Source organism: Tetrao urogallus (genome assembly GCF_951394365.1).
Source record: "Tetrao urogallus genome assembly, chromosome: 3".
Classification (NCBI taxonomy): Eukaryota; Metazoa; Chordata; class Aves; order Galliformes; family Phasianidae; genus Tetrao; species Tetrao urogallus.
Window position 1 is genome coordinate 57,901,277 of NC_136815.1, and position 17,072 is coordinate 57,918,348.

Here is a 17,072-nt window from a genome sequence, read left to right on the forward strand (position 1 = left end):
ATGTGCTGATATGTACGTGCTTTGCTCCCTGTCACATCAGTTAATTGTAAGTCTTTTAGCATGCAGGTGTGCTAAGGGGACAATCTCTTTACACCACATGCATTTATTTTCTGGTCATTCATTAATGTTATTAATGATTGAATACCACTTGTAACCTAACAAAATCACAGAATTGTAGGGGTTACAGAGAACCTCTGGTAATCATTTAGACCATCCCCCTGCAGGTTCCCTAGAATGGGATGCACAGGAAAGCTGTTATGGAGGAGCTGAACACGTGGATGCTTTCTTAACTCAAAGCAGTGTAGGTTACACACCATGCTTGATCAATGTTTCTGGTGTGTTCTAAGCAAGAACGCAATTTGTACAGAGCTGTTGCTGGAAGACTCAGGAAAGAGACTGACTTCACACAGGTAGATAGCAGTAGGACAGTGGGGGGTGGCTTTAATCTAAAAGGAAGGTTGGGTATTAGGTGTAAATTCTTTATGTATGGGTGATGAGGTGCTGGCACAGGTGCCCAGAGAAGCTGTGGTGCCCCATCCCTGAAGGCACTCAAGGCCAGGTTGGATGGGGCCCTGGGCAGCTGAGCTGGTGGGGGGCAGCCCTGCCCATGGCATGGGGTGGAGCTAGGTGGGCTTTGAGGGCCCTTCCAACCCAAACCATTCTTTATTCTGTGATTTGTTCCTTTGGCTGTTGGTATGACTTTGACCAAGACATTCTTTCTTCTATACTTAAGGTGCCCCAAGTGTAAAATGAGCATAAGAGAAGCAAAATCCTTAGTAAAAACTTGAGAACAGCTAGAGAGTAGTTAGGGGCTACCTTTTGCTTTCTATTTTCTTTATATAGAGAAATTAAAAACTCCAGGAAATCTAGAATCTACCTGTTCATAGAATCCAGCACTTCTGGATATTTCAGAAAGCCCTTAACAATTGTGCAATTAAGCATACATTCATTATTCATGTTACGGAAATGTGCAGAGATCTGAGACTTCCTTCACAAAATAATACTGGCTCTTAAATGGGGACTTGAACTGTGAGAGTGAGAAAACCTCTGGTCCCTCCGCCTTTGGCGTCAGTGTAGTATTTCACAGGGGAAGGAAAAGGAGGTGATAGGTCCTTTTAAGTAGCCCATGATACATGTTTTGTTGCCCTTCCAAGTAGTATCAGTGACGCAGAGCATTATCTGCAGCAAAATGGGTTAGCAGGTATCTTGATAGCCATTATTTGTTTATAAGCTGTGCCCGTACCAAGGAGAAAAAGAGGGCCCTGAGCACTGTTACCATTCTCAGCTTATCAAACAAGCCTGCGCTGGTTTTGCAGTAGAGGCTCCCCTGTTTCTGAACACGGACAAAAATGCTGACATTAAAATGCAGATGCTGCATAACATTTTGAAAAGAAGGAAAAAGCAAACAAGCAGTGAGCTAGAGCGGATCCTGTCAGAGGTCAGGATACATATTCATGGATTGTAGCAGCTGAAATTGTGATGAATGCCAAGCTTCCTCTCGGTCAATTCTAGCATTTTTTGAAAGAAAGTCTAGGCTGTTGTCAAGATGGAACATTGACTTTGTGGAGATGGTTGACTTTATCTCTGTCTGACTGTAAAAATTCAACTCCTATTTGCTTGTGACAGTCCCAGCTATGAAAATTGAAGAAAACTGGGTGGGTGGGTGGGTGTGTGTGTGATGGTGGTGGTGGTGGTGGCTTTTTTTCTTTGTATAGCTTTATTGCTCAAGAATCAAGTATTTACAGGATGAATGTGAAATATCGTCTTACAGCAGCTGTCTGAATGTAAATCCATCTCTGTAAAGCATGTGGATGCTTCAGCTTTTTTAGTGTTGGCAGGATCACTCCAGGAGCACTGCAACATCCAACACATGGGAAGATGCTCTGATATCTCTGCTGGGATGTCCTTTTCCAGTATAACTGTGTTCCAGCTTTCTGGTTACCTGGTTTGCACTTTTCTTACTTGTGGTGCTCACTTTTAGTGTAATCCTGTAAAAGAGACCCTGTGTAAGCAGCACCGTGGGGTGTGGCTGAGGGCTTAATCCTCCACAGAGGATCCCAGGAGAGTTGTGTGCAAACATTATGGGCAGCTCTGTTTGAATCTGGATTTGAAAACTAGATTCACTTTTTTTTTGTCTTGAAAGATAGGGCCAATGGTAGCCTATTCCCCAGGCAGGTAAATCAGAAGCACTACTGTAGTTCTGCAAAATGATTCATTCCTTTTACAGGGCTTGAGATCTGCGAGCAGATTGTGCTACTGGAAATTTAAGTGGTACTTCTATATGTCACTGCATTTGATTTGGCAATAACACTCAAAATCTTTCAGTACCATTGTGCTTTCTCCCTGGGCTCACTGTTCTCACTAATCTAATCACGTTTTCCCATTGTCCTTGCCAGAGAAGAAAAGCATTTGGTGTCACTGCAAAATCTTTGCATTGTTACTCTAGAAACACACCATGTGTATCTAAAGAAATTGTTTACTTGTAGTCTCTTAAATGACTAAGAATATCAAGCTTATATTGCATATTTTAGTTATGTTTAAGTACATGATGTGTTCCCGTTAGGACTTTTCATCCTCGCTTCTTTTTGAAATGTCACTAGGGTTGCTATTAGATGTTCTCAAGAGTCTGATGAAATAAATTTCTTCCACTTCGATGCCACACTAAGTAGTTTACAGATGACCAGATTGCAGCAGTCTATTCACCCTGCTGTACTGGATCAGAGCCCAGTTTTGCTGCCTTCAATATATGACAGCAAAGGGAATTGTCAAGCTCACTACTGAAGACTCTTTCACTCTGCTTTCAGGACTTTTGTTGGAGAGCTACTTAATAGTATTCATGATAATTACTTCTTAATTTTTTTTCCTTTCACAGGTACTGGCATCATGTCGGGCATTTCTGTTAACATCTCGCATTCCCACCAAGGTAAAGCTTCTACAACTATTCTGTATTTTAGATATAAACGTGAGTTCCATAAATTTAGCACATTTTAGTTACACTTGTGCATCTGTTTGAAAATGTCATAATGAATGACACACTACATAGTGTTAAGTTTCTTAAAATAGTGCTTCCATTGGTATCTGTCCTAAATGAGTTCAGCACTTTGCATAAACTCTGCCAGAAGAATTTTAACTTCTAGAAATTCAGGTGGGTAAAGAATTAAGCTGGAAATACCAACTTGAAGAACTGCAATATGAGCCCAATGACCTTTATAGTGGGACAATTTACATCTAAAGAAGTTAACTGACAGTACGTCCTGTAGAGTTTCTAGTCGCAAATAGGAATATAGTTATGTGGAGACAGAAATTATAATTTTTATTAAATTCCACTGTTTTCTAATGATTTTTTTGTGGGGATTACAGTTCAGTTTGTAAAGCATCTTGACAACCTGACTGACGAAAGATACTGAATTATTATTATTCCTGGAAAAAAAAAGTAATGATTGTAGCAGAGAAAGCTTATTTTCATGTGAATTATAATGGCTGACTTGGAAGATCATCTCTTGTCCTATTTGAAATTAGTGAATATAAATTTGACATGTATACTATTTTGTTGTATATTACATATGTATGCAGATCTGTATTTGTGCATTTGCGCATGCATGTGTGCATAAGTATGTGTGTATGTAGGTATGCTTACTAGAAAAAAAAGTTGGATCAATAAATGTAAATACTGTTACAAGATTTTCAGTTGTGGTTACTGATAAATGTGACCAGTCCTTGTTTTTAGTTTAAGGAGCAGATCAGGTGTGAAAGCCTGCTGAAATTTATTTCCCTCAGTTGATCACCCCATCCCTGCAGCATAGGTGTCTTCGGTTGTCTCTTAGGTTTTGGATCGCAGTGATTTATGGCCTGGTTTTCAGACAGAGCTTGGTGACTGGTGGCATGGCAACAGGGATATGATGAACAAATGTCAGATAGTTCAAATGTCAGTGCGACGGCAGTATGAGGAGCAGGCTTGTTGGTGACTCTCTTAAATAACCCGTAACAAAGCTATCATAATTCATGAGAAAGCTTGTGAAGGCTCAGTCTATAATTGCAGAATTACAGACACCTGTTTAAAATTTTCTTTTTTTGATTTACGTTTTTAATTTTTCTTTTTCTGAAATTACTTAGTTGAGGAACACGCTGTATTTGTAAAATTGTGACTTTAGTGGTAATAAGTAGAAGAAAGAAGAAACTGCTCATGATCTATGTCAAAACTAAAGTTAGTATATATCAACAGTTATTAGGATGGTTGAAACTAAGTGATGCAAACTGGAAGGCAGGAGGTTCTGTCTAGACATCAGGCAGCCCAACTGTACTGTGAGGATGAGCAAGCACTGGCACAGGCTGCCCAGGGGCTGTGGAGTCTCCTCCTCGGAGATCTCCAGATGCTGCCTGACCCTGCTCTTCATGGCCCTGATGGAGAGGGACTGGGACCTGATGGGCCCAGTGACTGTGTAAAAATGCTTTTGTAGGAGAACTAACAGAACTTGCTGGATTTTCTGAGGTCTGTAATATTTTCAGAAGCTGTTCATCAGCTTTCCGAGCCCGAGAGCTTCCTCACAACTAGTACACAGCCACTCCTAGCAAGACAGATGAGAACATGCAGCAAAGACACCTTGTTACTCCAAAGCACTGTTGCACGACTGAGTGTGTTCAGATGGCTGATACTGAGTGACTTGCTGCTAAATCTGATTGCGAGCTTCACCTTTTCTTAAACACTGCTGGTGAGCCCTATTTAATCTACTAAGCAAGGATGGAAGCTTAAGGGAATGAAGGCTGACTAAGTGTAATATCCACTTAAATGAATATCCTTAGAGCACGGATATTACTGTGCTTTGTGCTGTGGCCCAGTTGGTTCATTTCCACTAATCTAGATGGATTAGTAGGAAAGGAAGAGCAACACTTAATGCCTACTAATTCTTGCTACAGAATATGTGAAATATAGTTGCAACATTAATAAAATTTGGATGTGTCATAGGCCCACTGTATTTCTAAAGCATACTTCTAGTGCCAGCTTTCGGTAAGTTTTGATTGAAAAAACTCAAAACTGTGAAATTAGCCATTTTTTTAACTATAGGTTCCCTAAGTGAGCCACACTCAGACTCTTAAAAGGATTTTTAGGATAGAATTTTAGATAATAAGTAAGGTTATGCGTTTTAAAAATCTATAAAAAGAAGTATTTCATAATTTCAGATAGGTATTGTGTAGAATTATTCTGTGGTTTTGCTGTAAAACAAGGACTGTACTTATTGAATGATGACCACACTATCTGGCTAATACTTTACTAATTCTAGTCAAGACTTTTGCAGAATTAATGTGAGTGGAGATCTGTGTAAGCTGTTCTCAGAAGCAGAAGCATATTTTTGATTGTGTGTGTGTGTGTACTTAGGTTTGTGTATTAGGAAAAGCAGAATCTTAACTTTGGCACTTAAATAATTTGCAAATGATGAAGGATTTCAGTCACAGAGACTTTTTTTTAGCATTTCGTTGTGACTTGAGTAAATAAGTGTCAAATATTCTGATATGTTTAATTGTTTCATTTAATTAGCATAGGAGAAAAAGTGCCTTTATAGCATGGTGTTTGTTAGTTAGCCTGAAAGTACCCTGACAGTTAAACTAGGATAACATGAATTGCAGGGGACTTAATGAACACAGTTAAAACAAGCTGTGCAGTTACAATGGATTTAATGACAAATAAAAGGAAATGACCGTGCTGATGTCCTAGCCTATAGTTTTGATTCAGTCAAAGCTGTTTATTGCTTTCTGTGTATCTGAGCTGCCAATTCATCCACGTGGTTGTGAAATCAGGTCTTGGCAAAATGCTTATAGCCTTAGATCTGCCCTCAGGGCAGGGACATTCCTGTCTCTACCTCTTCCAAGGTCCATTTGGATTACATACCTCCACTCTTCTTGCATATCCTGTCTGCTCTCTGGATAACTCAGTCAGGAAAACACGGTGTATTGTTTCCTGTCAAACTTTTAGATGCTCTACAGTGATCTTGAGCATAATGCATATATAAGTTTATGTATATATAGTACGTGCATGTGTCCCTTTAGCTTCTCTGCAGAAAAAAAGTCATACCTGTCATCAGTATAACTAATGAAAGAATAATATATGATGCTGTAAGTATTTTACTGAATGATTATTCATTCACAAAAATTGCTCAGTAGGATATTATATAAACAGTGTTGCTTTTTATAATAATTTTTTGTAAAAAATTTGTTAAAAGTTTGTGTGCTTGCAGTGAATGTCCAGTGTGATATCCCTTTACTCTCTAGTAGCTGAAGATGTAACAAGCCAACATGTCCTCTGAGTGCAAAATGTAGGCAAATATTAACAAATACTGAATGTCAATTACAGAAAACAATGTAGAACAATGGTAGCCCTGCTCAACGTTTTTTTTTTTAACCTCATTTGAAAGTATCAGTGCTTTTTATACAAGATGATATTTGTACTGATGTGGCGTTTTCTTTTTTTACTGCAGTTAGAACTAACTTTCAGCTACTTGGAAATCCAAGGAGTAACTTCCTGTAAGCCCGGTCAGGTGAGTGCTTTCAGAAATCAAGTTGTGACACGCTGATACGTGGTACCACCGGCAGTGTTACAGATAAAAGGTACTTGTGTACTCAGTGCTAAATCTGTTCCAGCCAGGGAGGTTGCACTCTATTGTGTAGGTGTCTCCATCTGGTGAGCACAACACACATTTGAATTCTTAGGTTCATTCTGATTGTAAAGTCTGTCAACAGTGATAAGAATTTAGAGTCTATTTTCAGAATCTGTTGTGCAGGTGAGGTAAGAAATACTGCTTTTTCATAGCTCAGTTGGAGCAAAGCAAGTTTTAATTTTTCTCTAGTGTTTTTTTTCTCAGAAATGATAGAACAAGTGGTGGCTGGTATTGTAATCATCACTATGCAAGCTTGAATGGCTTTTGTAGTATACACCTTTGTGATGAAACTGAAAGCTGCTGCTTACAGTGCAGACAGAAACTACTCTGTATGCCTACTCTATGTATTATTCTGTATATAACTCAAAATATATTTGACAGCTGGTTACGTGCCCAGAAAAAAAGTGAATGTCAAAGAGAAGATAATGGAAAGAACAATGGCTTTAATATATCATTCATTCATAAGATTAATATGTTGATGAGATTTGACAGTCCAATTGTATCAAAGACTGTATGTGTTTCAGATATATTTGGCTTTTAAAGAGTTTAAAACGTAGGAACATCTAGCACTATATTTGAACTCTGAAAAGCTGTCTTTGTATTTAACATTACATTTTCAACCTGGTTTTTGAAGCTTTCTTTTAAGGGGAAAAAAGTCAAGAGGTTTACTTTTCTAAATGGGAGACATTCAGTAAACTCTGTGTATGGTTTGTGGCCTCATTTATTTCAAATAAAAGGCTACGGTAGCCAAAGATAATTGTTATTGGTCAATTGCTGTAGCAGGTTTTATGAGAAAAGGTCCTGATTCTCAACAGCTTTATTTTGCATACCATTTTCCTAAAACATTTTGTAAGGTTTTGCGTGTTTACATCCACTTGTATTGTAACACAACTTATAACTGAAGACAGGTGAAATCCATGATGGTTCCTTGCAGGGCGAATGGTGGTGTTACAGCTTTCCTGCAAACATCATGTTATCTTCCCGGTATCTGAAGGTCTTATTCTCATGCTAGGCATCTTTTAGAAAGCCATGAAGTACTTCCAACACTAATATAACATTGGGCAGAGTGATAGAGGAAATGGTGTGGCAGTACTGGTGGTAAGGGAACACATATGGACTTTGTCCACTGGTGCATCTTCAGTGAATGACAGCAACCCTCTGAAAGAATTTGCAGTAGTGCCAAAAGGTGTGAAGATTCTGTGAGCTTCTGGGATAATGCAGCCTCTTCTGGAGTTTTCCTGATGACAGCCCTAGACGTGAGCTGGGAGCTGGAAGAGAGAATTCCAGGAACTATTTTCAATAAAAAATTAATTTCTCTTGAGTATTGCTCAGTGTCCCCTCCAAAATGAAGACAGAAGTGTATTGAGACGATGATAGTGTTTGGCACAGGCTTCTTTCTCTATTTAAGTTGTATCTAATCTAAAAAAAAAAAATTGACACAGACTTTTTGGAGAAGACAGAAGTATTTCATGGCTTCCTGTGATGCAGCCAAGAGCAGCAGCACATTTGATGAGTCATTCATACAATAATCCAGTGTGATTCTGAACACTCATATATAGCAGAGACTAGTAGTAGGTGGCTTTATTTCTCTCCTAGTTGAAGCACGTATTCCCCAGACACTGAGTGGTTACGTTAGCTCAGTTACTGCCTCACTTAAAATTAGACATGCATTACCCTAAAGTTTTCTTAAACAGCGTGGATTAAAGCATGAGAGCTTTTCCAGAGAACTGCAGCCCTTAAAAACTTTTACTTTTTACTTGATGAAGCAGGCCCTGTTTGCTCAATAGTTTCCTGTCAGGCTGCACTCACTTCTGGTGTTCTGGGAAGTGTTTCAAAACAGGACAATAGTGTGAAAAGTTCTTGGTGCTGGAAGTGCTAACTGAGGTCATGATCCTTGGAAGCCTTTATTCCCGTGGGAAGCAAGGCACTGTTAGGAAAAGCAAAGTTGGAGAATGCAGTTCTCATATGTTTAAGAACTTCAGAAACTCTACCAGAAACACTCATATTGTGTATTAAAGATTAGCAAATTCTTGCTGGCATGCAAAGCATTCAGTTGACATTCACAATGCGGACCTTTTTCAACGGATATGAATGAGATGACACCCTGTCCCTGCCCTCATGCCCTCTTGTTTACAGCTGATTATGGAAACTGAGAAATGCAGCATCTCCATGAAGATGGCGTCCTCTGAGGATGTGAATGAGGTGCTGGCGCACATTGGAACCTGCCTCAGGAAGATATTCCCTGGACTCTCTCCAGTGTAAGTGCCTTGTAGGGCAACAGTAGCCTGAGTAGATCTGTGGCAAGCCACTGCTTTTTGTCCTTACATCAGGAAGAGACAACTTGAGCAGGCAAGCACTGAGCCTTTATGTAGGTCTTCTGAGGGATATGGCTGAACCATGAGGCAGTGCAGCTAGGGCATGCCCTGTGGGGTCAAAAGAGCCTTTGTTTTTAAGAGTCAGTACAGGTAATTGAGAATCATAGGTTTTTGTTTTTCCTTATTTTGCCTCGCCAACCTCAGATACAGATTGTTTTGAAGCTTTTTGTTTTAGTTTATTCCTTTCTCCATAAACAGCAGTGACCTTCAGTATTCTTCAGTAGGTTTTGTTCTGTGGTATTTTGTTTTTTTGTGGAGGGAAAGTTTCTGTTTAATTTGAATTTTTGAATAGTTGAAATGTTTCACACAGCTGGGAGTCTTGCTCTTCAGTTCTGAGCCCTGGGCATTGTCATATACTTTGCATGGAATAACTGCCTCCTTGAATCATACATCTGCTTTTCTAGGTTCCTTTCCCTTCCTTCTGCACTGTTTTCACCTTCTGTTTGTTGTTTGTGTGACTGTATTGTGTATTTTTGTGCTATCCTCTGCCTCTGAATTTCATCATCTTGCTGCAATTCTCAGTGGTCTTTTTTTCATTTTTTCTTCTCTTTGCCCTTGCCTTCATCCCTTTCTACAAGACAATGCATCTGTACTACTATTTCTCATCAGCTCCCAGTTGTTGGCAGTGTTTATAGGTAATGATCCATCTAAAAGAGTTCTTCAGGACATATTTATTTTTGAGTAAACTTTTTTTAAGAGGCATTAGATGTAAGTGGTGAGCCTAAATTTACATGTGTTGTTTTGGGTGTCTGTCTTTATTATTCAGCTTTCCTGTAGATATAGTAGGAATTTAAGTTCATGTACTCCAGCTGGCAATTTGTTTTTGTTTCCACATTATCTCTCTTTCAGTATTACTAACTGCTCAATAGAGGTGCTCTTCCTTCAGAAAACACACACAAGTGAATGCTTGTGAACAAAGTTGCTGTTGAACCTCAGTAGTGATGTGAGAAATACAGACAAGAGAAGCAGAGTGAACAGGGCCTTCAGGCTGTGTGAGTTGTGTGAGTCCGTGGAGGCCTTGAGCCCTGTACAGGCTTTTTCTTGGCTTTGTGGAGAATGCTGCTGGAGCATTTTGTGTAGCGGTATAGATTGCTCTCCTCTCAGATAGAGTAGTTTTCTGGAATTAAGGCACTGGAGTTATGCAGATAATATAGGACCAGAACATGCAAGAATGGGAAAAGAGGTTTCTCCTATTAATATCTCTTATTATTTGTTTTCCTTTGGTTTATGGAATTCTGGAATATGAGGGTGTTCTCTAATTCAGAACAGCACGTATTTTCTTTTCTTTAAACCAATAAGTGGTAGTGGTTTTACCTAGAGGAGTAAGAACACTATCAAATTGCAAAGATTAGAGCTAGATATCTCATGTGCAGCCTGGAGGTTACTCAGCAGATTCTGTGGCTCTTAGCAGCACACTGCTTTTACTGATTAAAAGCATATGGGTAGATGACCATAGTTTTGTAAGTAGTTAGTAATGCCATGTCTCCTAGCACATCTCTGTACAATATAGATCAGATGCCAGGGTGAAGTTTTTTACTGAGAGGGTGGTGAAATGCTGGCACAGGCTGCCCAAAGAAGCTGTGGGTGCTTCATCCCTGGAGGTTCAAGGCCAGGTTGGATGGACCCCCGTGCAACCTGATGGAGTGGGTGGCAGCCCTGTCCATGACAGGAGGTTGGAACTAGATGATCTTTGAGGTCCCTTCCAACCCAAGACATTCTATTGTTCTGTGGTCCCTTCCTATTTTGGCAACCTTGTCATAGTTGAGAGTCCAACACCTACTTAGCTTGAGTGACCTTGTCACAGCATTGGGCTTCAGTAGTTGCAGTGTTAATTTATTGAAAGGAAGGAAGAGGCAAGTGAATGTTACTCACGCTAGTCTGTATCATGATATGTTTGACTTCTAGGCAGAGAATTGAGTTGTATTAAAGATACTAACTCTTCCTGTATACTCATTTAAAGTCATGCTTAAAATGAATGCTATTGAGTGCATACAGTGGTACAGGTTTAAAATATTTTTAAAATTGTGAATACTTCTTCCCCTTTGCATTTAGGAGGATTCTGAAAAAAGTAACAATGGAGCCTTCAGAAAGACTGGTTAATCTCCAGGCCCTGTGGGACAGTCAGACAGTGGCAGAACTTGGACCTTGTGGTGAGAATGAATTTGAATGCTCAAATATAAAAAGCTTGGAATAGCAGTGTCAGGAAGTCTAATTCTATTTCTGGTAGAAGCTTGTAAAGGTGTAATTAGTTTTAAGGTGTAATTAGTATGGAGTAGACTTCTGATTGGTAGGTGAAGGCACTATTTTAAGCTTTCTTGCAACCTGATGGGTATTACAAAGATAGGATAGTCTCAGTTTCTTTTAGTTTCTTTCAGCAGCACAATGGATGCCCTTCTGAGGGAAAAGGAGAGTGAGTTTTGAAAGGCTGGTTATATGTTCAAGTATTCAAGCATGCTTTTGATGTCTGTTTGTTTTACTATTATGTTAAATATTCTCTTGTGTTATTTCTAGGAGGCTTTTCACAGATGTATGCCTGTGTGTGTGATTGGCTTGGATTTCCATATAGAGAAGAAGTACAGTGGGTAAGTACATGTCTTGCACTGGAGCTCATTTCAACTAACTGTACGAATGATGTAGGGGCAGATAAATCATAATACTTTAGGGGAAAAAAGTGGGATAAATATGTATTTGGTTATGTATTTTTAACAGGATGTTGACACAATTTATCTGACACAAGATACCAGAGAGTTGAATTTGCAAGACTTCAGCCATCTTGACCACAGGTAAATAATACGTAATAATCATGCTAATACTTAGCAAACTTTTCTTATCCCTTGAATTGTCCTTCCAGTAGATTTTGCCTGCCCTTGCTGAAGGGGAATAGTCCCATAAAAGCTGTCCCTTAAATATCTTAAATATGACATCTGAAATGACCATCTATAGCTTTTATAGTTTTCAGAAAAAAGGTGCTGTTTTTGCACAAAGGCCCCATGAAGAGCACATTTTGTTTTGGAGATAAATATATCTTGCTATTGGAAGCACTCCAAAAAGTTAGCAGATAGTTATTATGATATTTTTTTTTTCCTATGATGGTTGATATAAGTGCTCAAATTCAGCAGAGAATACATGCAACTACATCTGGCATGCAAAGCAAAAAAGGAAATTAGGCAGCCTTTACTTTTACAGAATCTTTTTCGTAGTATATGTGCTAAAGGAAATTGCTTTTTTAGCAAGTCTGTAGAAGGTTTAAGTTATTCAGCTGAATCTCAGCCAATAGTTTCTCCACTAACAAAAGATGCAATCAAAACTGTGTACTTCCAGAAAGGAACTAATTGAGGGTAATTTTACTATGAGATGCTGAAACTTAGCTAAGTGTTGTATTTGGCTTACTGGATTGAGAACACTGGATTCTAAGAAAGTTGCATCTGAAGATATTTAAGTAAGAAGAAATGGAAAAGAGTCTTAATTAAAAACCGTCATTATACAAGAAAAATGACAAATTAAAGAAACTGTAAATAAGACAGTGTGTTTGTTTCTTCAAAGAGGCCCAAGGGAAGAATTAAGAATCTGTCTGAGATATAATGTTAAAATATTATAACAAAAAGACTGAACTTGGAGGTAAGTAAATGAGGTTATTTTGGCACAGCATTCTTTGTAGTTGTAAGGTTGCTAGTATGTAAAACTTGCAAAAATATGAAGAAAAAACAAATATTCATATACTTAGCTTCTGTGGTGATTTTCACAGTCACCGTGGTTAATTCCACGATGAAGTTACTGCCTGTGTTGGACTATTCAGAGGTAATTCAGGAGAGACTGCAGGGCTGCAACTAGTGCATGACAGCTGTATCCAAAGACTGGTCAGTTAAGGATTGCTGAGAGAAGATAAGGAAAGGATTACTTGTGCTGGAGTCCACAGCATGAGAAAGATGGTGGAGCTATTGGTGTAGGTTCAGAAGAGGGATGCAAAGATGGTCAGAGGACTGGGCACCTCTCCTATGAAGAAAGGTTGAGTGAGTTGGAGCTGTTCTGTCTGAAGAAGAGAAGGCTCCACGGAGACCATATTGTGGTCTTCCAGTGTCTTAAGGGGGTTTATAAACAGGAGGGAGACTGACTTTTTACACAGTTTGATAATGTTAGGATGGGGGAAAAGGTTTTAAATCAAAGAGAAGATGTTTAGATTAGATATTAGGATTAAATTTTTCACGCAGAGGGCGGTGAGACATTGGCAGAGCTGCCCAGACAAGCTGTGGTGCCTTGTTCCTGGAGGCGTTCAAGGCCAGGTTGGATGGGGCCCTGAGCAGCTGAGCTGGTGGGGGGCAGCCCTGCCTGTAGCAAGGGATTGGAGCCAGGTGGGCTTTAAGGTCCCTTCCAACCCAAACCATTCTGTGTTTCTATATCACGAGCAATGATGGAGTAAGAAACTAAGAACACTTAGATGTATTGTAAGTTGGAAGAGCTGAGAAGAACATGGGACATTTTTGAAAAAGTGATTTAGAGCCATTCAACTTCAATAAAGAATAAAAGTTTGAACAAGTTATTAGGAGTGAAAATACTACTTTTTAATGAAAAATAGAAGAAGTGCTTTAAGTATTTAGCTGCTTCAAAAGAGTTGGCTTTGGGAAGATGGAATTGTGAGTTTGTTGATTCAGTGAATGTTTTAATTGAAGTATGACTTGCAAAACTCATGTCACCAAAAAAATAAATTTATTGTTAATAGAATCTTTATTAAGTGTTGCATGATTATGTAAGTCCAAAGATTCAAAACAATTTTAGACCCACATATACACAATAAAATCCATCTTGTTGTGGCAATTTCTTAATATTGAGGCTGGAACTGAGAAAAAGGTTTTAGATTGAAATTTTCCAGAAAACACAATTTTGAAGGAAGTCAAAAACATATATTATTTAGTAAAAATACAAATTAGGTTCTGAAATCCCAGTAAATTCAACCATGTATTGCAAGTGTTTTGTCAGATACTTAGCAAAGTGATAATGCTTCAAATTAACAACATGCCCATGTTTTGGACTTTGAGAAACTTGTATATCTTGTCCATATGATTTTTGAGTTTACTGAAATTATGTGTTTCACATTATGAAGTAGCTCTGAAGTGAGGTAGGATGAAAACTGGATACACAAGCTATGCATTGCTAAAAATAAACAATTTGTATTTTTCCTAGTAAAGCATTTCTGTTAGAGGTCAGCATAGGATGGAATGAATTATAGATGAATTTAAATTCCCTGCGTGTCTGACACTGAGAGTGCATAACATGGCTTGCCACATGGGTGCATGACTTCTGAAGTTTTATTTGAAGTTATATTGTGCTTTGAACCATATAATTGTATAACAACAACAACAAAAAAAAACCCTCAAAGTAAATAGGGCTTGTTTAACTCTGCAGCACAATTTTCTTCACTTGGATATGTTTTAGCATTCAAAAATTTGGACATTGAGAATATATTGTCAGAAATGTGTGATTAGTTAGATTTTTTTTTTCTTCGCACCATTTAGATTTCCTGTCATCTTAAATACACAGGGGGACAGAACTGTTGAAAAAATGTGCAGCCACTGGCAAAGCTTGAATGTTGTTAAAGCTTGGAGAGATTTCCTGCCTTCCAGAAGAACAGAATCTGTTTTCATTTTAAAATGGCAAAGATTTACATTCTGTAAACCTTACTTTATTCTAGATGATAGTTTCACAGGCAAACAAATAAATGTGAGCTGCTTAACATAACTTGGTGAAGGAAAGTTAGGAGAAGGCCCTGCTTTTGGAAGGGGTCATTAGCATAATTCTTTTTGTATTGCAAATTCTGATTATTGTTAGTAAGATATGTAGGATTTAATAGAAATAGAGTGGAAAAAAGCAGTATACCATTTTGAAAAGATAAGCTCCATGAGAAGTACAATGAAGTTGGCAAGCTCAAAGTGACACAGAGAGTGGAGCTAAGTGCTGCAAGGACTGTCCTTAGTAAGAAGCACCTTCAAAAATTTAAATGAAATGAGAAACTGAACTTTAGCTATATAGTTCCTCAGTAAAATCAGATCGTAAAATGTAGTTGTTCTTTGATAGGCCAAAGTATCCAGACAGAATATTACAAACAAGGCTGTTGTTCCACTATCTTCAAGCATGTGGGGTGGAAAGGCGGGAGGTGTGTGATATGTTTTTTTAGCTGTTGGTATTACAGCTATGTCAGTATCTGTGTTTGTCTGAAGCTTGAACAAACAGGCCTTGGATACTGCAGAAGACTAAATTATTCAAAGATGAGAACTTGCAAATCAGCAGGCTTGATTTATTTTAAAAAATTCTCATTCTGCTGTAGCAGTCTCTTTAACTTCTTGAAAATGCAGCAGCTTTTCCCACTAAGTCTAAACATCCCTGGATCCTTCAGCTGTTTTCATTCCTGGCTTTGGGAGCAGAGGAGAGAAAAGGACAGCCTCAGGCACTCTCTACCTGCAGCCTCCTCCTGCTCCCCCAGGATACTTGCTGGTGTCTGGGGTACTTACCAGCTCCCTGGCAGTGTAACCACCTATACCCAGTCATTACTGCTCATTGTCACTCTTTTCCTTTGAAGGAACAGCACCAATCCGCTGTTCCTTCAACAGCTATCCGCTGATAGCAAAAACCCTATCTGTCCCTTTTAGGGCTTTTCTATCATAGCATAAAGAGCACTGTCCCACTGTTGTGATGGTGGAGCCTTCAGCCTGTCTGGCATTTACCTTGATGAGGAAGAAGGAAAAGATGTGAGAAAGGTGCTGCGTATTTGGTGCAGATCCATACCTACCTGCAAATGTCCTGAATGGAGTGCTGGGGTTGGTAGTAGCTTATAAAAGCTAGTATTTTTAATTTTTTCCCCACAGATCTTAGGCTCAGACAACTATTTTTTGCTAGTCAGATACATTTCATGTACACTACATTTCTTTGCTTCATTCTCAAGAGGTTTCTAGATAACTGTTGAGGCTAACCGATCTGCCTGTGCTAGATGAATGATTCTGCTGGGGGTAGCGTGCAGACATGACATTTATCAGCATCTGTTATTGGTGAAGCTCAACAGAGGAAGAGCAGATCAAATTAAGAGGATTGGAATAAAGAAAATTAGAATAATTTAGAATTTCATTTGTGAAATCCCTTTTACAATTAAGTATGGTTTGTGCTGAAAGTTGCATTATCCTTTTGCAGGTCTCCCTCTTCCTGGGGGAATTTAACTATAGAGATGAGACAAGGAGATGTTCTCTAGAAGCATTCAGTCATGGGATTATATTAAATCATCAGTCTGCCAAAAAGCTTTTTAGCGTCACACTCAATTATAATTAGAGATGATTAAGAAGCTTAAATATGTCTCAGGATGAAGAACAAGTAGGAATGGCAGCCCAGACAAATTTCTGGTTTAAAAATTCATGCTAGAATAGATGTCAGTTGGCCAGTCAAAAATTTTTATTACAATACAGGCAAGACGCACAGCTGCTCACGGTGCTCTTATTTTGAGAATGCAGAGCTTTTTGTAATGGTGATAGCAGTCAATCAGCATTGCAGAAACAGAGGAAATTAGATACAAAAAAGCACTTCAGAGATTGTTTCAAATGACCAAAACTGACAGTTATATGAAATGTGTGTAAAAGTGTTTTTCTTTTTCTAGAGACTTAATACCAATAGTTGCTGCTCTGGAGTATAATCAGTGGTTTACAAAGCTGTCCTCCAAGGATCTGAAATTAGTAAGTAATAAATTGAAATGGTATACCAAGATTTACCAGGCTGTGCTGTGTCTTGGATGATACTTCTGCATTTTTCAAGGTGAACTCCTTTGGGTAAATAAGCAGGGCAGTCTTATTTAAAAACTGATAATTGTTTTTCTGTTTATTGTGTGAGGGAAACATAAACAGTTGGATAGTTTTTTCATGCTATAGAAACACTACTGTGTGCCAATTTTGCCAGAATTTCACCCAAATACATTTGGAAAAGTTTATTTGGCTATAATGGTGGCCCATAAAACTAATCTGTCAGGTGTTGCCAGCTCAAGGAAATACTTGCTGACTAAACAGGAAAAATTCTA

At 38.6% G+C, this 17,072-nt stretch overlaps 1 protein-coding gene across 2 annotated transcripts in view; it reads left to right on the plus strand.

Moving 5' to 3' along the window:
* The window catches only part of CARMIL1 (capping protein regulator and myosin 1 linker 1), a gene marked incomplete at both ends in the record, with an annotated part of 173,594 nt that overhangs the window by 67,466 nt on the left and 89,056 nt on the right, over positions 1–17,072 (plus strand). For both annotated transcript variants that reach the window (XM_079533554.1, XM_079533555.1), the window contains 7 exons: positions 2,873–2,923; positions 6,471–6,530; positions 8,787–8,908; positions 11,078–11,175; positions 11,537–11,607; positions 11,735–11,808; positions 16,659–16,734. In XM_079533554.1, coding sequence (XP_079389680.1) covers positions 2,873–2,923; positions 6,471–6,530; positions 8,787–8,908; positions 11,078–11,175; positions 11,537–11,607; positions 11,735–11,808; positions 16,659–16,734 — 552 coding nt within the window. The remainder of the gene's footprint in view (positions 1–2,872; positions 2,924–6,470; positions 6,531–8,786; positions 8,909–11,077; positions 11,176–11,536; positions 11,608–11,734; positions 11,809–16,658; positions 16,735–17,072) is intronic.